The 24,655-nt window shown below is 52.4% G+C and overlaps 1 protein-coding gene across 1 annotated transcript in view; it reads left to right on the top strand.

The window, feature by feature from the left end:
* Nucleotides 1–24,367, top strand: part of ANKS6 (ankyrin repeat and sterile alpha motif domain containing 6) — a 59,732-nt gene extending 35,365 nt beyond the window's left edge. The window contains exons 11-15 of the mRNA XM_046672905.1: nucleotides 217–379; nucleotides 6,145–6,328; nucleotides 10,795–10,862; nucleotides 13,082–13,198; nucleotides 19,336–24,367. Of these exons, the coding sequence (XP_046528861.1) occupies nucleotides 217–379; nucleotides 6,145–6,328; nucleotides 10,795–10,862; nucleotides 13,082–13,198; nucleotides 19,336–19,440 (637 nt within the window). The 3' untranslated portion in view covers nucleotides 19,441–24,367. The remainder of the gene's footprint in view (nucleotides 1–216; nucleotides 380–6,144; nucleotides 6,329–10,794; nucleotides 10,863–13,081; nucleotides 13,199–19,335) is intronic.
* The last annotated feature ends 288 nt before the right edge of the window (nucleotides 24,368–24,655 follow it).

Raw genomic sequence — 24,655 nt, 5'->3', positions numbered from 1 at the left:
TACCCTGATGCCTTGGGAGTGTGACACCCGCTGGTCCCGGCCGCCTCACGGTTCGCATGCATCGTCCCCTCGTGGTCACCCCTGACGCCGAGCCACACAGGGAGGGGGTCTGGGAAACCACTGTCCAGCTCAGCCAAGTCGGCACGAAGTCCCCCGTGCCCACGTCGCTCTGCTCCGGACCCCTGGCCTCATGCCTCTTCCTGTTCCCTCAGGTAGCAGCGTAGACAGTGTCCTGTCCCAAATCGCTGCCCAGAGGAAGAAGGCAGCTGGACTGTCGGAGCAGAAGGCCAGCCATCGGTCAAGTCCCGTGGGGCCGGCGCTGGGCCCCAACCCGCCCGAGCTCCCGCTCTCCCCTGCAGGCAGTAGCCCCGGGGGCAAGGTGTGTGTTCCTGCCAGGGCTGCATACCGGGGCGCAGGGTGGGTGGGCCCCTGCTCTGGGGGTCCTACTCTGCGCAGCCCCGGGGTGGTCCGAGCCGCTGTCAGCCTCTGGGAGTCGCAGCGGCGGGAACCCCACAGCGCCTCTGCGGGAACAGAATTGGCCCTTGCGTCTGGGCTGGTGAATGGAGGGAGCCCCTAGGCTCTGGGTTCCTGGTGCCCCAGTGGAGCAGTGGAGCCCTTTTCCTCCTCTGAGGACCCTGCCTCCGGGCATGACCCCATCTTCATCAGGCTTCCTAGGTGAGTTAAGCTTTTTCCCTGAGAAAAGTCAGATCTCCTGCAGGCCCCCGCCCTTTGCCCTTTGCCCAGAGGAGCCTCCAGGGGTGGTTGTTTCCGTGGGTGTGTGAGGAAGGGTCTTTATTTCCAGCCAACTACTGTTGGCTTCCCACCTCTGTCATTCAAAGTCTCTTATGCAGTTGGACCTGTGTAACTGGTTCCTTTTACAATATAGCTCCAGAAAAAGTTTCTCTCACTTTATACATTAGCATATTATGCATTTTGTTTAAAATTACTTGTGTAGTAGGATCTGTATAATTAAGTTCCTTTTAGAATTCAGCTCTAGAAAAGCTGTCTCTATTGACACTGATACATCAGATGGTAAGAATGATATAATTATTATGTTTCTCTTTTTGCTTTGGCTACTGGGAAACTCAGAGCTACTCATTAAAGTAAGTCAGCTAGTCTGGAGTTTTGATGCATTGTGCTCTTCTCTGTTGTCATGTATTTTCTATTTCTATTTTGATCTTATTAGGTGTGTTAGCTATTATTAACTTCCTTTAACCAGTGTTGGAAATAGGCATCTAAGTTATAAATTATATTACCCCTTACCTTACTTGGATGCGTCTATCATAGCTAGACTATAGACAAGTAAATTCTGATGAAAGGAAATTGACTTTCTTAAAAGATGCATTCGGGAAACAATCAGCTGGGGAAACGACCCAGTTCAACGATCACCTGACACTCTTCACATAATCATCTGCTGTAACCTGGGGGAGCTGTTTAAATATTCAGGTTTCTGGGCTCCACCCAGTGTAACTGAATGGGTCTCCCAGGACAGAAAATGGGGAGTCCGCCTGACCCCCAGAGAGTGTTGCCGCCAGCCCAGCCCAGGCCTCCTGGAAACCACTGCCCCCAGTCACAGGACGCAGGGCAGCCTTTCTGTCAGAGACGCCACAGCCAGATGGAGACACGAAGTGCTTTTCAAAGACTCCCTTAGGAAGAGTTAGAAATGAGTATTCAGAATACAAGCCTCTTGAATCTGGTTCTTGTACTTTGCTTGGAACAGCAGCCCTGTAGTGGTGGGGCATTTGCCAGGCTGGGCTGCCCACATGCGGGTGTCTGAGGAGGCCCAGTCAGGGAGGAGGGTGGGCGCCAGCATTTCCCAGATCCCCAGGAGCCCAGAGGCCCGCCGTGGATGTCAGCTTTCCGTTCTACCCTAAAGCCCCGTGGGTTAAAACAGAAAGCATTTCTTTAGCTTGCAAATCTGTAGGTTGGCAGCTTAGTCTGTACTTAGCTAGGCAGTTCTTGTGGTCTGGGGGGACCACTTACGTGGCTGGCCGTCAGCTGGGGTGACCAGGATACAGCAAGCTTGGGCATGTTCTCATGGCAGTGGCCAAAGGCGTGAGTTGAAAACCAGTGAAGTTGTTGAAGCAGGTCAGCGTGGCCACTGCAGGAGAACAGAGAGTTACAGGGCAAGAGCTGTGGCCCAGGGCGGGGTGGGGGTGACGCCATCAGTGCAGGTGGCCACACTGGGGGCGCAGGGAGTCCTTCAGATATTTGCCTGCCCCCTCCCCAATAATGCAGCCACACACCGTGTTTCTTTGCTTTTGGCTGAGATAGATCTGTCTTGTAGGATTATACTAATTATCTCCTGCTCAATCGGAAGCTCTATCTGGGAATGTCTTTGTAGAAAAAGCAGAGGGAAGAATATTAATAATATAGGCAGCTTATTGACAAAATCTTTCAAAACCTGAGAGGGGGCCTTCTATTTCCACTCTGGGAAATAGTTAGCTAGAAGGAGCATTAAAGGCTCAGCAGAAGGAAAGGTGTACCTATTTTCAGGCATAAAAACTATTTACCTTAGTCTCCCTTATTATACTCAAGATAATCAATTTTTAGTAAAAAGTACATACAAAAAAGAAAGAAAAACTACACTCCCAAGAAACAAGAAACAAAGCAGTTATCAGAATCCCACTTAGATATGACAGAGGTGTTGGAATGATCTGACGGGGAATTTAAAAGAACTACAGTTACTGTGTTAAAGGCTTTACTGGAAAATTGGAACAACATGCAAGGTCGCATGACTGACTGCTTCAGCAGAGAGATGGAAGGTGTAAGGAAGAGTCGAATGGAAACGCTGGAAAGGAAAACGCAGGAACCTAGAGGAGGAATGCCTTCCATGGGCTCCTCAGGAGACTTGACACAGCCAAGGAAAGAATTGGTGAACTTGAAGATAGGGCCCGAGAAATTACCCTGACTGAACACAACGGGGGGAGGGAGTTAAAACGAAAACAGGAACACAAGACACAGAGCGCCCAAAAGTCGTGGGCTGATCGCAGATGCTCTCGCGTACAGGTGATCAGGATCCCTGAAGGGACAGAGAGAGACAGACAGAATGGCAGGCAGAAGGAATATTTAAAAATAATGACTGAGAATTTCCCCAAGCTAATGATAGATGCTAAACCACAAATCCAGGAAGTTCAGAAGGCACTAAATAGGATAAATAGCAAAAAGAGCACATCTAGCCACATCATGTTTAAACTACTGAATAAAGAACTCTTAAAACTCAACAATAAGAAAACAACCAACAAATTTAAAAATGGGCAAAATATCTGAATAGACTTCATCAAAGATACACAAATGGCAAATCAACATAGGAAAAGACGTGTAACCTTGTTAATTATTAGGGAAACGCACGTTAAAACCATGGTGAGATAGCTCTATACACCAATTAGACTGGCTAAAACTTAAAAATTTTTTTAAAGGGTACAAGTGCTGGTGAGAATGTGGAGCTACTGGAAGTCTCGTTCAGTGCTGGTGGGAGTGCAAAATGGTACAGCCGCCTCAGAAAAGTTTGGCAGTTTCTTGTAAAACTAAACACATGCGTACCATATGAGCTGGCTCTCTCACTCCTGGGTGTTTACTCAAGTGAATTTTTAAAAACTTCTATTCATACAAAAATCTGTTTGTGAATGTCTATAGCAGTTTTTTTTCCCATAATCACCCAAAACCAGAAAGATCTCATTAACACGTGGATAAAGTAACTGTGGTACGTCCACGCAGTGGGATACTACTCAGCAGTGGAAAGGAGCACACTGTTGATTCATGCAGTAACTTGAATGGACCTTAAAGGCATTCTGCTGAGCCAGACCCAAAAGTCTACATATTATGTGATTCCATTTTTTATGACGTTCTGGAAAAGACAAAACTGCAGGGATGGAAAATAGATCAGTTATTTCCATGGGTTGGGATGGGGGCAGGGATTGACTAGACAGGGACAGCATAAGAGAATTTGGGCGATGATGGAGCTGTTCTGTGTGGTACTCTGTCAGTGAGTACACAACTATGCATTTGTCAAAACCCACAGAATGGTGCACAACAGAGTTATTTCTACTGTATGCAAATTCAAAAACAGAACCAAGCAGGAACCAAAGATGATGCAGACATGACCCCAGATCTAACTCTCTTACGAATGGATGACGTAACCATGCCGTAGGTGGTCGGCGAGCTGGATGTCACGTGGATATGGGAAGTCTGAAGGCTGAAGGAACCAGACACAAGCACTGTCCTCTGATTGAGAAGTCTTTTTCTTGCAGCGATGTGTGTTAAATTCTGAAACCACCTTACAGATATATATACTTTTTGTGTGTATATACACTTTACGTATATTCTAGGGTTTAACAAATAAGTAATTGTGATGAACTTAGTTTTTTACTGTCAGAGATTGAATCAAAAGGGAACTGCTAGAACAATCCTCTGGATGTTGATTGAAGTCGGAGGTGTCAGTATAAATCTGTGAATTTGTAAATGTACACATACGGATTGATAGAAAAGTAACTGTGGCCGTGTGTGTCCACATGGGTCAGGATACGTCTTCTCTTTCCTTGCTCTGTCCACTAGAGGGTCAGGAAGCAGTGACATCCCAGTAGCAATGAGCAATCTAGTCCCCAGATTTTGGTTTCTAAGTACCATTCTCCAAGTAAAGGGACCAGGGCCTTGGGGAAGTGGTTTATTCCCGTGCTCGGTCAGTGAAATCACAAGGTGAGCCTGACACATTCTGTGGTGTCAGAAAATCAGGAAATGCTTTTAAAAAGAAAGAGAGAAAAAAGACGGGCTTGTCAAAGGACACAGGAACCAGTCTCAATGGCCAAAGCTGCGACCCTTTGAGCAGCTGTAAAATAAATAACAGCAGCATTGGATTATAGCCCAAAGAATAAGATAAACATCCACGAGCCCGCACTGAGGTGAGTCAAGCGCTGAACAAAGGGAGGGAAGGAAGCCCTCTTCCTTACAGAAGAATTCCGGAGAATAAATGTGGGGGGAATTAGGGAAATAGCAACTCCCCATTAGAACGTCACAGTGGTAACTGCTCCAGACGAGATCCACCAAAGAATCCTCCGTCAGTGGGCAGGACTTTAAGGAAAAACAAGATAGTTAGCTCAAAATATCTCTTTCAAATATTTATTAATTATAAGGGGAAAAACAGTAACTTCACCATGGAGAGACCTGACAGACAGCACCTGAACGAAGTGATGGTAAGATGTGATGCTCTGAGCCTCCCGCAAGATGCACTGGGAATGGCACATCGCCTCTGTGGTCCTCAGCCCAAAATCCATCCAGAAATCTAATGATGAGAAGACATTAGAGAAACCCAAACTGAGGGACAGGCTGCAAATACAGGCTGCAGGACTCTGCAGAAGTGTCAAGGTCATGAAAGACAAGGCAAGACTGAGGAGCTGTCAGAGGCCGGAGGAGACCGAGGGGATGTGACAAGTCAGTGCAACCTGGGCTCCTGGGCCGGTCCCGGATCAGAAGAGGGCATTAGTGGGACCGCCATGGCCCCTGAGTGGAGTCTGTAGTTTGGCTAATAGTGTTGTCCCAGGTATAATTTCTTAGCTTCGATAGTCGCACTCTGGTTTCGTAAGATGTTAACGTCAGGGAAGCTGGCTGAGGGAGGTGCAGGAGCGCTCTGCTCTATCTTTGTGACTCTTTTGTAAGTCTAAAATTATTTCCAAATAAACTTTTTTTTTTTAAAGCTGAGTGACACACACACACACACACACACAAAGTGGGAAAAATAACGTGTCCTTTGGTGAAAGGCTGAAGTGACTGGTTTCGATGAAGGGACATAAGAGCAGAAAGGGGCTTAGTGTGTGCATGAGCCCCACTGCCGGTTCAGAGCCGGGCTCACTGAGACGTGGGGGCTTCGCCACGGACCCCGGGCAGTGGGTGCAGGGCTGGTCCTCGGGGTTCCTGGCTTCGGGGGCTGCGTTCTCCATCCCACGCCGGCCCTCTGCTCCAGGGGAGGGTGTGCCTATAACTGTTCTGGTAACGCTCTTTCTGCTCCGCGTGTTTGTCTAAGTAGATTCCGCAGTCCCGGCTAGATTGTGTTGAGCGGATATCACCCGTGTTCCTTGTTGGGGGTGTCCCTTTTAATCATTTCCACCCTCCAGGTGATGGCTTATGAATTTGTCTTACTCTTTTCTGCAGAAACTGGAGACGAGCAAAAGGCCTCCGTCTGGAACTTCAACTACCTCCAAAAGCACCTCGCCCACCCTCACGCCCTCCCCGTCACCCAAAGGGCACGCGGCCGAGTCCTCGGTGTCCTCCTCCTCGTCCCACCGGCAGTCCAAGAGCAGCGGGGGCTCCAGCAGCGGCACCATCACAGACGAGGGTGAGTTCCCCGCAGTCCTGAGACCCCAGCCCCTCCTCTTCACCATGGGGACCCTGAACCTTGTAGAAATCGGAATTCTTTCTGATGCAAGTGATAGAATCTCCTCTCAAACTGGTTTAAGCAAAAACAAAAATTAAGAAACTGGTAATTAGTTGGCGCATATAATGGAAGTATCTATGTGTGCTTCAGGCATGTCTGGATCCAGGTGCTTTTTATACCTCAGGTAGGCTCTCTCCAAGTGGTAACAAGGACGTCTCCCAGCAGCTTCAGGCTTACTTCTTCTTCATGCTAACTGAGCCACTGCAGCAGAAAGAGTGATACTTTTTAGTAGGTCCAGCAAAATCCCAGGGGTAAAGGTCATTGGCCCACCTCGGCCGTATTTATAACGACTTGAATCATTTGCCCATCCTTGGCTGTTTCTGTGTCCACGGGGGTAGAATGTGCTTATTAGCCAGGCCCCAGGTTGTGTGTCTGCCTTTGGAGCTGGGGTCGCAGTCTGCCCTGCTCACGCTGTGTGGACTGAGAGCAGGAGAGAAGAGGCCCCTGAAAGGAAGATTAAAGTCCCGTTTCCAGAAGGAGGAGGGGCTGGATGCTGGGCAAGCAAAAGCAGTGGATGCCCACTGCAGCCAGGAGAGCACTGGAACCTGCGTGCATGAGTTGAAAGTCCTTCCCCTGGGCATGAGGAGGAGAGGATGATGGAGTGGATGGCAGGCAGGAGTGGAGGCCTTGCAGTGAGGCCCCAGACAAAGACCTGAAGATTCAAAAGATAAAGGGAGATGCAGAGAAGAATACCGTCCTTTAAAACTGCCCTCTGGTGGCACTGGGGCAGGGGCGCAGCGGGGAGCGGAGCTGTGGGGCGAGCTGGGCCCAGGCAGGTGCGGGTTAAGGAGTGTGGATCAGAGAGGGAAGGACATCTCCTTGGGTGTGCGGGCCTCACGGACGCGTGTGCAGGCATCTCGCGGGCATCTCGCCGCAGCTGCCGAGAGGAAGGCGCCGAGCAGGCTCTGCCCAGGTGCCCCGGAAACTCCGGGTTGGGCTACCATTGGCGTCCTCTTTATTTATTCTGGGATGTGTAGTGCAATCCTTTATGAAGCTTTAGAGGGTCGCCGGCAGCCCGGTCCTCCCAGCCTCCCTGTGGGTCCTCAGCTCCCCACTCACGATTCTCCCGCCTCGGGGCTTTCAGGAATCCAGACCCTGGAGGCTCAGTCAGGGCTTTGTACCCCACCTTTTCCCAAAGAAGAGTTGAGAGAGTGGATATCTGCACGCACGGGCTACGCCCACTCTGCTTCCCTCTCACTCGTTACCGAAAAAGATTTTCAGGGCCCCAGTTGGGATAACAGGAGGACCCAACAGTGATTTTAGGTTAATTTCTCTGGCTTGGAAAGCCTAGTTTTCCCCTCGGGGGGCCTGGGGCCTGGGGCCACGAGCCTCTGTCCCGTGGGACTAGATTTTCACAGGACAGGGCCTACGATCCACCCCAGTGGCTGTTCTTTATGATGCTCTTGTGGGAGACGTGTGGCCCCAGTCAGGGACCCCACACCCTGCCCATCATCCTGCCCCCGTCCCTCTCTGGACTTCTCCACTGGAAGTGATGAGGCCTGTGACAGTCACCTTCTCAGCCTCACGTCTGCCCATGAAGGCTTCTCGGGCAGGTGCTGGGAGCCACGACCTGTGCTGGGCGTTAGGGTGCCTCACTCAGGCCGGGGGGTCAGACACATCCAACATCGTAATGTTAAATGATTGTGATGCAAGATGGGATCAGACCCGTGTTCGCAGCAATGCGCGGAGTGCTGTGGCAGCCTCCGTGGAGGAGCAGGCGTTAAGGCTGGGCCACAAGGGCTGAGCAGAGATGGGGCTGTGGTGGGCCAGGGGCAATTGTTAAATTCACAGGAAACGTAGGAGCTGGTGATTAAACACAGCTATTAAAAGCCAGAATACAACAATGACAAAAAATATGTATGAAAAAAGAAAAAAAAACACTTCAAATTACGTGAACTTATCATAATTATATTAAGTATAAAAGTTTATGGTATTTAAAACAAAATGTATTATTGACTCATTTTTGCGTGCAATTTACTAGTATCTGTGCTCTTGAGGTTGTTTACACTCTGATCGATACCGTGGGATACTATACAATGACGTTACTACTGCGCATCTCTCCCCAGCTCCACCTTCAGGAAGGTCACATTGGTAGCTTGAAGTCAGCCCTGATGAGGATATTTACGTGGAAATCAGCAATCACCACCAGTCAGGGCTTGATCTCTTGTCTTATAGATTGTCTAGACGTAATCTAGAAAGTGATGGAGACGATGTTAATTATGCAGATGGAACTTAAAAGTATCATCTCTTCTATATTGTGAATAGCACAAAAAATTGAGAGGGTGTTCTTTCGGGGTTTGAAAACCATGATCTCGCTCTGCAGTGGCTCCCGTGAAGTGCCAGCGTGCGTCTTCGTTGTTTCATCTCATCCTACGTGTTCACATAAACGGAACGATCAGCCAGCAGTCGTGGTGGAACTCTGCTCACTGACTGTGGGAACAAGAGTAGGGCAGAGATCAGTGAAAGCATGGGGCAAGATGCCTGAAATGCAATGAAAGTATTGGCATGTGGAATTTATAATAAAAAGTAGTATATAATTTGTTATTACCTGTAGATTGTGTGCCACACATCCTTTATGTCAGTAAAATCTGCAGGAAGCTATGTACCCATACACATGCCTGCACTTCCTCCCGAGAGCCGGTTGTTAGACATTTACCAGCACACCGCAGTGCAGAGACCCGTGGTGGGAACAGCGGGAGCAGAGGTCTGGTGTCCTGAAGCTACCACGGATTACGTTTGCGCTGGCGCGGGGTGCATCTCAGACGTCCCAGCTCAGCAGCAGCTCTTCTCTGGAGGCTCGTCCAGTCCCTTGGGCTGGTCAACTGCCCTCTGTGTCCCCAGAGCCCCTGTTGACGCCCTTCCCTGCAGCGCTCATCACCAGTGGGGGAAGTGGCAGAACAGGGTACACAGCGCAGGTCTGGCGGCTCAGCTGCTGGGTTTGAATCCCTGCTCCGCATGGACTGGCGGTGTGACCTCACCCGAGATATGGTGCCCAGCCTTTCTGTGCCTCGCTTCCTCATCTGTAAATGGGGACAGTGATGGGGCCTGTCTCATGGGGTTGTGAAGAGCAAAGGGGTCATCATGTGCAGGGTGCCTGATGGTGAGCACTGTGCATCAGCGGTCGCCTTCTTTATATCTTCCCATCTGCTGAGCTCCTTCACGGCCAGAGCTTTCCATCTTGCATTCCCAGCATGCAGTAGGCACATTGGTAGCCACTGTTGAATGAATGAATAAGAAAAAGGAACTGAGTGGTGTGCTCCGCTTCGGTGGACTGGGTTCATAGGTTCGGATCCCAGGCATGGACCTACACCACTCTTCAGCCATGCTGTGGCGGCATCCCACATATAAAGTGGAGGAAGATTGGCACAGATGTTAGCTCAGGGTTAATCTTCCTCAGCAAAAGAAAATACTCAGGCCTCCTAAGTTTCAGTTGACTCTTCTGTGAACTGTACTCACTGCCCCAGGACCTTTGCACTTGCTGTTTCCTCGGTATGGATGCCACCTGGTGCTCTTTGCCTTGATATCTGCACAGCTCACTCCTTCATTTGCTCTTCGAATGTCACCTTATAGGAGAGGCCTTCCCTGACTGCTTTCTGTAAAACAGCATTTTCGCATTTCCTGTCATCTGCCCCCACTCTGTTCTTCCTCACTGCCTTGGGCCTGTCAGCCTGCTGTTGTCTGTTTTGGTCCCTCTTGAGTGCCCTGTGCCTAGTCTGGCAGATCCCTGTTGAATGTGTGAATGAGTATCTCTTCAAGCCCCCAGATGCTGCTCTTGTCTCTTTTCTTTATCCTCCCTGCTCTGTTACCGTGAAGCCCCAAATCTTCTGTTTTCCCTGCCCTGTGCTCCTCTGGCTCTGCTCTTCCACTCGGACGCGTCCTTCCTTCGGGAAGCCTACAGCCTCTGCACGCCTGAGCCAAACCCCAGCTCTGGGCTGAAGCCGCCTGCCTGTTCTCGTCAGTTCTAGCGTCCTCATTAGCCTTGACTGTGGGAGCGGCTGTCAGCACTCAGGAATCGTAATTAAGAACTCTTCTTGCGCAGAAGGCGGAGCTTGGGTCCCAGCATCCAGAACCCTGAGAAGTGGGGGGTCGCAGCTGCTGCGCAGTCAGCCTGGCATGAACCTCCCGTGTCTGTCTTCACAGCCTGATCTGGGATTTTGGGAGGTGCTGAGGGCCTGCCCCACAGGGGGCGCGGGGTCCGCCTCCAGCTTCATCTCGGGAGCACAGCGTCGAGCTGCTGCCGTGTTGGGGTTCTTCGTAGAATTTCATTGGAAATAAGATTACCACTACTTGATGAATGTCTGAAGACCACTCTTGATACGTTTTACCAAACTCTAATATGTGTTTCTTCCCATCTTTCCCTCCTGAAGATGAACTGACTGGAATCCTTAAGAAATTATCACTTGAGAAATACCAGCCCATTTTTGAGGAGCAAGAGGTAAGGATGTTCTTTCTGGCTGTCAACTTAAATCTTACTGTAAAAAAAATTGCCTAAATATGTCGGTTTTCCCTCTGAAGCCTGGATGGCTCTTTCTCACTGAGGCGGCTGAGCAAAGAGAATCCGTGTTCGGCACATCTGGGTCGGTTTGCACCAGTGAAATCCTGGGGCCTTGCTGGCTTGTTTGTGGCCGCGCACTGTGTGTGCTTGAGCACTGCTCTCTCTAGTGAGGTTTGTTGTCTGTCCTGCGCTCGCTTTAGTTGAAGGACGTTGACTGGCAGCCTTTTTAGGTTTAGATCGGGTCAAAAGCAAACCCTAATGAGTCTGCGTTGTGTCTGGATATAGAGTGTGTTCGTCTGAGAGAGTTCCTGTTTTCTTAAGAGCACTCACAACCACGTTTAAAAAATTAGTGTTCTGCAGTTAGGCAGTTTCTCAAAATTTTAAACATAGAGTCACCGTGGGACCCAGCAGTCCCGCTCCTGGGTGTCAACCCAGAGAAACAAGAACGTGTCCAGACAAAAGCTGTAGGCAGATGTTCATAGCAGCGTTATTCATAGTAGAAGCAACACACATGTCCATCAGCTGATGATGGGTAAATGAAACATGTTCTCTCTGTACGACGGGTTATAATGTGGCCATGAAAAGGGGTGAAGCACCGATCCGCACTACGACAGGGATGGACCTCGAGAACATTATGCCAGGTGAAAGAAGCCGGTCACAAAGGCCACATGTGGTGTGATGCCTTGACGTGCAGTGTCCAGGAGAGGCAGACCCAGAGACAGGAGGAGACGAGTGGCTGCCAGGCAGGCGAGGAGGAGAGAATGGGATTGATCGCCAATGGGTGTGAGTTTGCTTTTTAGGGCAATGAAAATATTCTAAAATCGAGTGTGGTGACAGTTGCACAACTCTGAAAGTACTAAAAATCATTGAATTTCACACTTTAAATGGGTGAATTTTGTGGTAGGTGACATATCTCAATAAGCTGTTAAAACATTTACCGTTTGGGCCAGATAAAACTCCTCTGTGGTCCCCAAGCACCAGGTGTGATCGCTCGTGTAGGACGTTCTGGTACCCAGTCTGGTCCAGGACGGCTGTCGTAATTACAGCAGCAATCACGAGAAGCACTTGTTGTCCCCAAAAAGCTTGAGATGCCATTGAGGAGTGGGCTGTGGGTTCAGGAGCCAGACGGGGGTGCAGTGGCTTCCCCTCGGTTCGCTTTTCTGCCCTGCCCGGTCAGCCCTGCCTGCCTCCTCAGCCTTTTAAACTTCAGCAGTGAGTTTTCTCGTCATCGAAAAATCTTTCCTGTTTGCTGATGGCTGCCTGCTTTGTTATGTGTTCTGTGCCCTCTAGGGAGCCGGGTGTGGGTCTGCGCTGAGGGTCTGGGATACTAGGAACAGGGGAGTGTCCGGCGGGGCCGGTGGTTTCCATCAAGAAGCACATCCCCAGTTCGTTCAGCCCTCAGCATCCCAGAGGGATGCCAGCAGCTTGTTGTCAGAGATGCCTGCCCCACAGAGGGAGCCTGGCGTTGGGTTAGGGAGCAGAGCCTTCCTTCCCCGCGCACTCAAACCTGGCTCAAGATGTTTTTTTAATCCAGGAAAGTAAAGTGACTATTACAAGAGAGAAGGAAAGATGGGGGAAGTTTCATCCTGCACAGGCAGGAATGCAGAAACATTAGGATTTTCCCCGAAGAGTTCCAGGATTGCGGGGCTTTGTGACACCCTTGTTCTCAGCCCCTTTCTGCCTCGGTTCTCTGTGGCCCTTCTTTCCTTGCTGCTTCTGCTTGTTTATTTTCTCACTCTATCTTCCCACAGTCTGCATCTCTCTTGTCCTCTGGGGGGAAGCATGGTGAGTACCGCTGTATACCCACATGTTCTGGGCAGGAGCTGATGTTGAAAGTGCAGCCGCATTGGCATTGACTTTGTAACAGCAGGACCCCAGCCTCCCGGATCCCTGTCTTGGAGACTGTCCCTTGTTTCACTGTCAGGGTCCTTCTGAAATGCACGTGTCCTGAAAATCCCAGGGCTAGGGCTGCGGAGAGTTAGTTCTTAATGATATTTTCGACTAAACTTTCAGCCTAAAGTCAGGGATTGAAAGTAGTAAATCATAATTAATTCCTTACTAATAAGCGCTAATAGCTCATAAGCATGATGTTTTTATTGTGGTTGGGAAGAGAGAGGTGTGGCGTCGAGCAGATGGTGGCAAGTCCCCTCTCTTCCCAGGTGGACATGGAGGCGTTCCTGACGCTCACCGATGGCGACCTGAAGGAGCTGGGTATTAAGACAGATGGATCCAGGCAGCAGATTCTGGCAGCCATTTCTGAACTGAATGCGGGCAAGGTATTGTTCTCCTTTTTTTTCCCCCTGTTTCACACGACTGAGAGCTTCAATAGGATCTTAGGCCCTCAGTGTTCCCAAGGACCTTCATGCTGCAAGTTCACCTCCAGCATATCTAGCAGAGTCTGGCCCCACTTGCACACTTCTCATAACCAGGCGCTCACTACCTCCCACTGTGGCCTGTTCATTTTCCAGACCTCTCTTTGTATAAGACTGTTTCTCCTTAGATTCGGCTAAAATATTCCTTCCAGTAACTTTAACCCACAGGGCTGGGTATTGCCCTCCGGAGCATGGTGGAAGCAGGGCCTTTGGTTAAGACGAGCCCTGGCGTCAGGCTGACCTGGGTTTGAATCCCAGCTCCTCCACTTACTTGCTGCGTAACCCCGAGCAAGTCACATACCTCTCTGAGCCTCTCTTTCCTCGTCTGCAGAGTATGGGTGATGGGGTTGTTGCAGACTAAAATGCTTCGCAGAGCGCCTGGCACACACACGTCCGTCAGTCACTGTTGTTGTTGGCATCTGCATTTCTGTCGAGTGTTAAATTTCTGTTTCATCAGCTTTAAGGCTAAAGGTTAGCAGTGCCCCCCACTCCCACAAAGGCACACGTTTGCAGAAGCAAACAAGCAGACCAAACACGAGGAGCCGGTCGCCCCTCCCTCTGCAGACAGTGGTTGGTAGTCGCCACTGGGCTGCTCACCCTCCTTTGCCTTCTGCTTTCCTCCCTAATGTGGGCGGGCTTTTCTGTGCCTCGTTCCACAGCAGCGTAGACCCCCTGCCTGCCTGTTGCTTTCCATGCCTTGCCTGACAGCCCCCGCTTCGTGGACCACGGCGCTGGCTCTGGGGTTTTGCTGTTGTAAATGGTGCCGACACAGACAGCTCGGCCTCCTTCTCTGTAGTTGCTGTGTCCCACCATACGGGGTCCCGTCAGAGAGCGTGGCTGAGTTGATGGTTCTTTCCATACGCGGCCGAGTAGGCACAGAAATGCCGCACAGACCTGTTGCGCCAGAGGCAGACAAGTATTCATGTGGCGCTTTATCCTTCACAGACCCCTTCCCGTACATTTCCTGTTAATCCGGGGGCTGGTCCCCGTGCTGCCCTGTGCAGCTGGAGCGGGAGCAGAGTTGGGGGCCCCTGGCTGCACCCGGCCCCTCCCAGCCTGCCGGGACGGGGTGGTGGTTTGTTGCTGGCATCGTTATTTCCCTGTCTGGAGGCTGCGAGCTGGCCCTTCAGTCGCTTAGTTAGCATCCTTCAGGTGTTGGCAGGGCTGGGCGTCTCCCTCAAGTCTTTACATTTGTTGTTTGTTCCTTGCCCTCTCTCGGTGGCCTGTTCCTAAACATGGCGCCCCTTCCAGGGCCCTGGGCTGCCTCCCTGCGGAGAGAGACAAGCTGAGCCCAGAACTGGGCAGCGACCCCTGACCCCAGGCCAGCCCGTTTCTGCTCCACCCTTTGCCGTGAGGCAGGGAGGTGGGTGCGGCCGGCATGGAGGCTGCTGGAGGTCTCGGCTTGGGAGGAAGGGCTCACCCAGGAAACTGAAGCCCAAGGGGGCTCAGGGGTGGGGTGGGATCACCTGCGCCAAGCACCAGAGTGTGGAGCACTGATTTATTCATGAGAAACAGCACTTGCCTCTGTGCCGGGCCCCAGGCGCTGTGTGTGTGGGAGCACTGAGAATCCCCCTGTGCCAGCACTGCCCTGAGCATGTCACATCTAGTCATTCATCAAACCGTCACGGAGGCCGCTGAGTCAGCTCCAGTTTGTAGGTGAGAAACAGGCACAGAGACATTGAGGAATTTGCCTAAGATCAGACAGCCAGTAAGTGTGGAGCCCAGAGTGGAACCCACAGTCTGTGTCCTGACCACTCTGCTGTCCTGCCTCAGCGTAGCCCATAAGCAGACATGAAGGAGAGGTGTGTGTGTTGTGAGAGCTCCTGACTTAGAGTGGGGCTGGCTTGCAAATCTTAGGAGACTTAAATGTCGTCATCAGAGTGGACGATGTGACATCTCGAGCCCACTCCGAAGGAAGACATTTTTGTTAAAGTCTGTGCAGACTGGAACTTCCTTTAGTTTTCTCTCAAATTCGTTGGCCCCCTCCTCCCTGTTTCTGGAACACTTTGCATCCTCTGCTAGACAGGGCCCCACTGAGGTCAGCTGGAGCGACGGCTGTTGGTGGGGGTCCTGGTTCGGGCAGCATACAAAGCACCGAAGACTGGGTGGCCTGGAAACAGCGGACGTTCATTCCTCACAGTCTGGAGGCTGGGCGTCCGAGGGCAGGTGCCGGCGTGCTCGGTTCTGGTGCGGGTCCTCTTCCGAGTGGCGGACGGCCAGCTTCTCGCTGCACCCTCACGCGGCAGAGCACAGAGAGGCGAGCTCTCTCCTCTCTCCTCTTACAGGGGTACTGACCCCGTCGTGGGAGCCCTGCCCTCATGACCTCACCTGAGCCTGTTCACCTCCCAGCACCGTCATGTTGTGGGGTAGGGTTTCAACATACGAGCTTTGGGGGGACACAAACGTTCAGTCCATAACTGTGGCCTTCCTCGGGGGCCCCAGCTGACCAGCTCCCAGCCAGAAGACCCAGGGGCTTCTGACATGCCAGAGCGAGGGGACTGCTTGATCCCGGCCGTGTCCTTCCCATGGGCAGTATCCACTCTGCAAAGTCAGGCGATTCCACGTGGAAGTAGGTGCAGGGGGAAGGAGCCCCCTGAGCTCATCGCTGGAGAGAGGCCCTGTTACTCTGCACAGTGCCAGACAAGCGAGGACTGGGTGTCAGAGCGTCTTAGAGCCAAGAGGTGACTGGGAGAAGTTTACTGTTACAAAAGCAAGTTTGTCTTCACTCCCCGATGTCACCATTGCAACTGCATGCTGGTTCTTGGGAAGAGCAAGGTCGTCCTCAGGGGGCTGGCCCAGTGGCACAGTGGTTAAGTGCAAACGTTCCACTTCGGCAGCCTGGGGTTCGCCAGTTCGGATCCTGTATGCGGACATGGCACCGCTTGGCAAGCTATGCTGTGGTAGGCATCCCACATATAAAGTAGAGGAAGATGGGCACGGATGGTAGCTCAGGGCCAGTCTTCCTCAGCAAAAAGAGGAGGACTGGCAGTAGTTAGCTCAGGGCTAATCCCCCTCAAAAAAAAACATAGGAGTCCTCAGACTGAGCGTGGCATCCACGAGCCCTTACGATGGCCTTGGGACACCCGGGGCCTCAGCTGTTCTGAACTGGACCTGCCTGACCCGACTTCAGAGCCTTCTGTCTCTTTCTTGATTGCTGCAGGGCCCCAGCTTCCCCTTATGGCGTTCTTCCTGCTTCTTTCTCAACCCGGCCTGGGCCGGGAGAGGACCCACGGCCGGCACTGCTCCAATGCTCCGTGCGTGTTTGAGAACCCGGACCAGGATGCGTGAGAGCGGGGCTGGCGCTCCTCCCCCCAGTGTCTTTCTAGCTGTGGTCTAGCTGGAGGGTTCTGGAATCAATTCAGTGGGTCATGAGCAGCATTTAACAAAAAAAAGAGTAGAGTAGAAAATATGAACATTCCTTGCAGGTAGGAAGGTAAAATTTGTTTCAGTCGTTTTGTGTTTACATGTAACAGGGTTGTGATGTAAAATGTATTTCTTACACAATCGAAGAAAGTTTGAACATTTTAGCCTAAAATTTCCTTTTTAGATGAATATTAACCGAACACCTGGCTCAGCCAGAAAAAAATCAGCAAAGCACTGTGGACCTGCAGCCTGCCAGCCCTGCAACCCCAGTATTCGAGCTGTGATCCGTACTCAGGTCTGCTTGTCCGTTGGCTAGTTTCAAACAGGTTATGTACTGGAGAAGCTTAACCAGAAATGATGATCTGAGTTTCACCTGCAGTTGGTCCAAAGCCATTGCTTCTTTCATTCCCACTTTTTGTGATTATCAAAGCAGTGCATATTTGTTTTACTAAATTGGCACAGTACCAAAAAGGTGAAAAGGATTTTTAAAGAAATCACGACCCAACCGCCAGAGGCCAACGCTGTTCACATTTGGGAAGATCACTCTGCCGTGTTTTGTGCCAAAGGTTGTTTTATGTGGCTGACATAAATTTGCATCTATAATTTTACATTCTGCTGTCTTTGTTTAACATTAAATATATGCAGTTACCCATGTCATTAAGAACTTTTTAATAAATTTGCATGGATGTACCAAAATTATTTTTTTTAATCCCTTCTCATTGGATTTGTAGCTATCTATACTTTCTATAGATAGTGCTGTTGTGGGTAGCTTTGTGTATAAGGCTTTCTAATCATATCCTCAGAATAGATGTCTAAAAGTGGAATTATGGAGTCAAAGATGCTAAATCAGGATATATGGTACTTCTTCCTGAATTACTTTCCAAAGAGTCGGTGGCCGTCCCCACCAGCTGTGGGTGTGTGGGTTCCAGTGTCACTCCACTCTGGCCAGCACTGAGCACTGTCAGTGTGGTTTTTAATTTTTATTAATTTGATAGGCCAAAAATGCCTTATTTTAATTTGCATTCCTTTAACTACTAGATAGACGGAACACTTTTTTTCTGTATTTAAAGGCCATTTGCTTTTTCGTTTTGTGAGCGATCAGGCAGGTCCTTTGAAATTCGGGATCTTTGAAGGGCAGTTGCCATCGTGATCGTCAGTGCGTGGTGGATGGAGGGGGCCGTCATGGATTTCATCACCCCTGGCTCCCTCTGAGGGTGAGGAGGAGAGGGTGCTGGAGCCCTGTCTCGCCCTGACCTCATTGCTCAGGCAGTTAAGACCAAGGTGCTGTTTAATAAAGACACGGCTGTCGTCCCTTCTGTTTGTGTTGCAGCCCTCTGCAGTGGGCACAGTGTCACCCCGTTCATTATCTCAGGCTGAGCCTCGTCCCAGGCCCGGCAGGGGACATTATCCCCATTTTACAGATGGGGAAACTCGGCAGCAGGGGGTCGTGCCTGGGTAGAGCGAGTGGTAGCGTAGGGCCGCAGGGTCCTCTGACCCCACAGCCAATGCTGTGTGCTCTGCCCTGCAGCCTTTAGGTTTGTGTTGATGGAATACTGATGGCATTTTTCCAGCTTATTTAAAATGACCTGGAAGGATTGATGTGAAGGGAGACGACTCCGGCCCTGTCAGGTGCCTAGGAGGCCTCGAAAGCGTTAGGTGTCTGCTTGGGGGTCTGGAAAGGGCCCCTCAGGGATGTGGGGAGTCCATGGAATAAGAAAAATCTTGAAGTCTAGGCTCATTCAGTGGAGTCTTTTTTTTCTTTTCAGTTGTAGCAGAGAACAATCTGCCAGAGATTATTCATCTTAATTTGCTTAACGTTTTGACCACATTTACTTGTTGGTTTTTAAACTATATGTTTAATACACACGGCTCCCCACTGAGGGCAGGGCCTGCCGGCCTCCCGCTGTCCACACGGGGTCTGATGTCAGCAGCAACCATCTGAGCTACTGTTATTATCGCCACTTCACAGATGAGGAAACCGAGATCCAGAGAGGTGAAGTATCTTGCTCACGGTCACCCAGCTAGTAAATGGGAGAGATGGGTTTTGAACCCGGGCCGTTTGACTCCAATCTCTGTTCTTAACCTACTTTGCTGACTCTCGGCCAGGTATTCAGTGAAATGTTCTCTGAGCCTAAAGAAGTATCCACATTCTTCCTCTTTTCCCATCTCAAAACTTGTGTGTAGGGGCTGCTGGGGGGACGTTGCTGGGATGGAGTGAGAAGTGAATCACTGAAAAGAGGAACCTGCCATCTTTGGGGCAAGGGGGAGTAAAAACTCTTCAGACTCACGCTCTGTAGCGGAAAGTTCAGCTCCCACTGAATTCCCTGGAAATCCGAGGGCTGGAACGAAACAGAGCAAGGCAGGGATGGGGACCTCCCTCCAGGCCATGCGACCCAGGACAAGTCAGTCCCGTTCCCTGGGCCCTGTGTCTGTTCTCGTCCCTCTGCATCTTGGGGGCCTCCCCAGCCCTGAGATGCTGCGATGTGGGTGCTGGGGGAGATTCTGACTCAGTGTGCTTTTATTAAACTCGGTACTCTTTCAATTAAGTAATTTATTTTCCCCCAGACACCTTTGGGTTTTTCAAGTATGAGTTGAGCATTACCAACACTGTGTCAATTGCATTAATGGTTAAACGATTTAACAAGACTTTCTGGGTCTGTTTTCACTTTCCTCCACAGGGACGCGAGAGACAGATTTTGCAGGAAACTATCCACAACTTCCATTCTTCCTTTGAGAGCAGCGCCAGCAACACCAGGGCCCCTGGAAACAATCCCTGTGCTTGATCCTCCTTCCTGTGGTCTCTGGACCCCAGTGCTGCCGTGCACAACCCGTGCTCCAGCCACCGCCAGCTCTCCCAGGTGCCTGAGACACACCTTGCTCTGTCACACCACCGTGCCTTGTCACGTTGTTCCCTCTGCCTGGGACGCCCGGCCCTCCCTCCCCTGCTGGAGTCGGTGGTGCTTGTTGCTGTGACAAACTCCAACAAGCAAGACAGTCTCACCTGAGGCCCAGTCAGGCTGCTCCCGCTTGGTGGGTGGTTTCAACAGGGATCCGGGGACCCAGCTCCTTTCATCTTGTGGCCCTGCCGTCCCGGAGGCCTCAGGCTTTGCTTCTGGCTGGCAGGAGGGGAAAGGGATGGCGGAGAAGGCCCAGCCACTCCTTAACTGCCTGCTCTTAACTGCTCACATTTCATTTTCTCCGCGTGCACACAGTCCATTGGCCACTGGTAGTCACATGGCCTCACCTGGATGCAAAGGAGTCTGGGAAGTGTAGTCTCTGTTCAGGTAGGCTTCCCAGCAGCCACTCTAAACTTCCATGGGGTAGCACATATTTCGGTGGAAGACTGGCCTTCCCTGTCACATCTTCCCTTCAAACTGCTACCTTGTCCGTCACGGTGCAAGTCACCTGTCAGATGAAGCCTTTCTGGACTCGCTACACAGAGCTGACCCTTCCAGCCGCCGGAGGCCCTCACTGCTCTGTGTATCACTCTGCTCTAACATGTCACTGCCCCTGCCGTGCACAACATACGGCAGGTGTCAGGATGTGTATGTCAAGTGCGTTTTTCTTTATTGCAAAGGCAGCCTTTTATATAGGAAAAAAGATGAGGCCCACTGTGTGATCTTTCTGGCCGTCAGTTTCGTCATCTGCCAGATGGGGGTTCAGGCTGGATGATGCTCTGATAACCCCACGCTGCCGCCCCCATATCACTGTAGGGCTTTCTGCTCTTTAAGGGAGAGCAGAAGACCTAATCTATTACGTTGTGGAAGGACTTCAGTGCTCACATTTTCAAGGCAAAGAAGCAGAGGATTTGGAGTTTCTCCTAGGCCCCGTTAATGCTGTGTTCCTCAGAAGGGAATCGGCCTGTGTAGTTTTCTACTGTGTCATATTATATTGGATGAGCTCTGACTTTTAAAATCCAGAGGCTTTCTGCAATGTTTTCAAGCAAGCGGTTCATCCGGCCCACATTTGCTGCATTTCCGCCGTGTGCTGGGGTTCAGAGACGAGCCAGAGCTGGTTCCCGCCCTTGAGACGTCTGCAGGCAAGAGAAGCCTGAGTGGACAGCCAGCCTCGAGGGGCAGGTGTGCAGTGGAAAGAGCGTGCGCTCTGGACTCAGCTCAGAGTTCACACCCAGCCCCGGCCTCCAGCTGTGAGGCGGGGCAGCCGCGTTGCCCAGAGCCCCGTCGTGGTCTCCCTCCACCTGTCCATCCAAGGGGTGCTATTCTCTCTTCATCCCCGCCGTCCCACCTGTAGAAGGTCTCTCCTCATGACTGGAGAGCAGAGGTTTTATTTTAGCCGTCACTGATAGACGTCTTGATAAGCGTTCCTCGTGTCCTGGGCTTCTCTCGGGAGGGTCGTTGGGCACCTGCTGTGTGCGGCAGCTTGACCTCAGTGTCAGCCGTCCTGCCCCCCACCCTGGAGGCTGGCACAGCTTAGCCTCACCCTGCGGGTCGGGGGACGGACGTGGAGGAGTGAAGCCGTGTGCCAGTTGCACAGCCCGAGAGGAGCGGAGCTGGCCCAGGACGCATCTGGGGCCTCCAGAGCCCGTCCCTTTTCCTCTGACTCCCGTGGGCTCCTGGAGCCCGGAGCCCCAGGCATTCTCGCTGTTTTAACGTACCCATGTCTCCAGGGTTATTGATCGGCCTAGAGTTGTTTGCCCTGAAATACACAGCCCCCGAGTTCTGTGCTTGAGGTTTTGTGCCTGCTGTGGGCTGTCGTCCTGTTCTTTTCATAAACCCTGTGTTCATCCACTCGGGTAGGTCTGAGGGAGCACCCACGATCCACAGGGGCTGTGCTGGGGCTCAGCTCCCCGTAAACGCAGGCCCCCCTGCCATCTGGTCTGAGGCCGCAGTGGAGCAGGGCTCCTTGGTCCATCTTGCAGATGGGAAAGCAGGCTCAGGACGGTGCCTCTCGTCTTTTCACTGGACTCAGATCGTTCTAGGCTTTTTCTCCCGGGCAGTTCATGTGCTGGCTGGCGATAGCCCTGGCTCCCTTTCTGGGCCATGATCACCCCATTCCTGGTGACCCTTCTCACCCCACGTGTGGCTGCAGCCTGCCACCAGGAGGCAGTTCCCCTCCACAGTGTGTCCCGTGCCCAGTGACCTTCACCAGTGTTTCCCAAGGTGTGTTCTTTGGAACCCCACTTCCGCAGGATGTTAGTAGGTTTTCAAATGGAAAAATAAAGGGGGGGTGTGTGTGAAAGTGGGGTGAGGCTCTGTGGTCTAACGGGTTTGGCAGACACTGGGTTAAGGCCAGGTACGTGACTGTCTGCAGCAGGACATCTCAGAGCCTTTAGTGTGCCAGTGTGCGGCCACTTCAGAGGGGCTGTGTGGCTGGAGCCTTCCCACACGTCTCATCGTAGAACGCTGCTGCACGGCACTCTCGCCAGACGGGGCATCCCGGGACACTGTCAGGAGAACCCTGCTTTGACTGGGACAGCGGCAGCCATGAGGCCTCATGGCCCCTGGGAGTGGGGTGAGGGGCGCCCAAGGGCTTCAGCTGGGGCAGGGGTCTCCCCAGTGGCTCTCTGCAGAGGTGGCCTGCTGGATGGTGGGACATGGAGGTAAGGGGGTCCCTCAGAGGTCTCTCCATCCTGGGGTCTCCTGCAGGGTCGTGGGCGTTGCCTGCCTGGCGTGTGCTGGTGTTGGACCCGGCCCGCACGGCCAGGGGAGGCTCCTGCCTCAGGGCTCCAGCGCCAGGCCGGCCTGTTTACAGGGAGAGTGTTTGCTTTTCCTTCTTCCGTTTCTCTGAGCGGTGGCTGAGCGTCTGCCCTGTGCCTGCCCCGCCTGGGCCGTGGGTCGAGAGGAAGAAGCGCCATGTCAGCCTCAGGGAACCCACAGCATCTCAGAGGAGACAAGCATGTGGATAAACACACTGGCGCTGTGGGGAGGCTTGTAGTGAGGGCGTGCTGGGGGCATGGCTCCGAGGACGTCGCCCACGTCGGCTCTGGTTCGGCCTGGACAGGCCCGTAGGAGAGACCAGAGCTTGAACCGGGTCTGAAAGGGGGTTGGCACAGCTCGCAGGGGTGATGAGAAAGGGCACCCCAGGTGGGGCAGCCTGGGTGAAGGCAGGGGACATGTAACATTTGTCAACTGAATATCACCAGCGGGGGTCAGACACCTGCTTTTTCAATTTTTATTCCTTGCCTTTGAATGTGTGGAAAGAGTCTGCTCCCTGGAAAGAGCACTGAGTCTGGAGTCAGCCCCAGCGCTGGTCTTTGGCTCAGCCACTTCTTAACGGGCAATGGGGGCCCATTTCTTCCTCTCCTTGAGCCTCAGTTTCCTTTTTGGTTGCAAGGGAATAGCACTAACCAAGGAGCTGAGGATCAGTGGAGGTAAGAAATCCCCTTTCACACGGTGTGGAGCTGGGGAGATGTGAGGAACCTCCAGTTGCCCGTTTGAAATCCTCTCTCTGTCATTGTCCCCTGGGCTCCCCATCTGCTCCCGCCTCCCACTTGCCCCAGTGTAGCTGCGGCTAGGGGAGCCAGGCCAGAACAGCCTCCAGCCAGAGGGAGCAGCAGCTTCGACGGCCCTGTTGGCGTGGGAGCCCTGAGGAAGCAAGGGTGGGTGGGGATCCCCACCCTCCAGCTGCGTCTGGCCTCTGGGTGCTTGTCACTGGGACGGGATCCCAGCAAGGTGGGCAGAGAGAAGAGAAAGGCCTTGCAGCCGAACCACAGGAGCTGATCCAGGAGGCAGGAACCCCTCCAGTCTGCTCTTGCCTTGAAGCTGCCCGAAGACACTGCCTGCGGGACCAGCCTGGGCCAGACGCTGGACATCTCTGCTGACCTCTGCCACCAAGTCAGCGCCTCGTAGAGGCCTGGGAGCCTTCCTGGGAAGATCTGCAGCCCAGACTGAAGGTGTGCAGCCCTCTCCACGCCCTCTGTCCGTGTCGTTCCCAGCGAGATAACCACGTCTTATTAGCCAGTCCCTGTTCAGCGTGGAGGGAGACCCGGCGCTTTGCCTGATAGAGTCGGTACCAAATTCTTCTGCAGGGTCGGCCAGGCATGTGAATCTCCTCCCTCAGGGAGATGCACAGAGTCACCTCCCCTGGGGGAGTGCTCCCTGGGTATTTCTGGGGGACTTGCCAGGCTGCCCGCTGGCCTGAGGGGCCCCTGCTCCTCCATAACATGCAGCCTAGGAGGGGGTCGGACCTGGCCTGAAAGTCCCGCCCCTTGGCTGAGAAACCAGTCCCTGTAGACAGACAGTGATTCGCCACAGCTGGGGGACGACAGCGGGAAATCAGCAGCATCGCCGGTGGTGGGAGAGAGCAGAAAGCCCGTTCGCTTGTCTTCAGTCTCCCTCCTGAGGCAGAGACCACATCCTCCTGCCACCCAGGGTGCCCTCTCCAGGGCCCCGCCCCAGGGGTGAGCCAGCACCTGTCCGTGTCAGGTCCGCCCAGGTCTCCAGCTTCTATCGGAGCCGCCTCACTAGGGCTCACAGACCCGGGCACGGCCATTGTCCTCTTTAGGGAGACCTTGTCCACCCTCCAGGCTGCTGGGGCAGAGTGCCGCCGTGCCCCCATCCTTTGCAGGGGCCCTCTATCCTTCGGTGGGAGACCAGGTGCCACCGTTGCAGCCCTGCAAGAGCGGATTTCCCTGTTCCTCACCGTCAGATTCTTCTTTTTATTATTATTTGATGGTTATTTCCAAGCAGGCACTTGATTCTTTGGAGGATTTTTGTTTGCCAAACATATATTAAATAATGGTGAATTTTCTTCTCGCTTGGATTTTGCTTGTTGGCATAAAACGCTGCTCAGTTTTCTTCTGGTGATCATTACAGACCGAGCGCCGGGGGTGCCGGCCGCTCCTGTGAGTTGCCTCGTCTCCTTCATCATAACCCTGAGAGTCAGCCTTACAGTTCCCTTCCTGCCAATGCGGTGACCGTGGCACATGGATGGTAACTGACCTTGCCAGGGTCCCCCAGTTGACCCGGGACAGTCGGTTTGAAAGCAGGTCTCGCCTCAGCCTCACGAGGAGTGCCCCTTCTCGCCTGCTGTCCTGTT

The sequence above is a fragment of the Equus quagga genome, chromosome 1 (assembly GCF_021613505.1).
Source record: "Equus quagga isolate Etosha38 chromosome 1, UCLA_HA_Equagga_1.0, whole genome shotgun sequence".
NCBI classification, from domain to species: domain Eukaryota; kingdom Metazoa; phylum Chordata; class Mammalia; order Perissodactyla; family Equidae; genus Equus; species Equus quagga.
The sequence above is the reverse complement of the archived record's forward strand: the minus strand, read 5'-3'. Positions and strand labels throughout refer to the sequence as shown.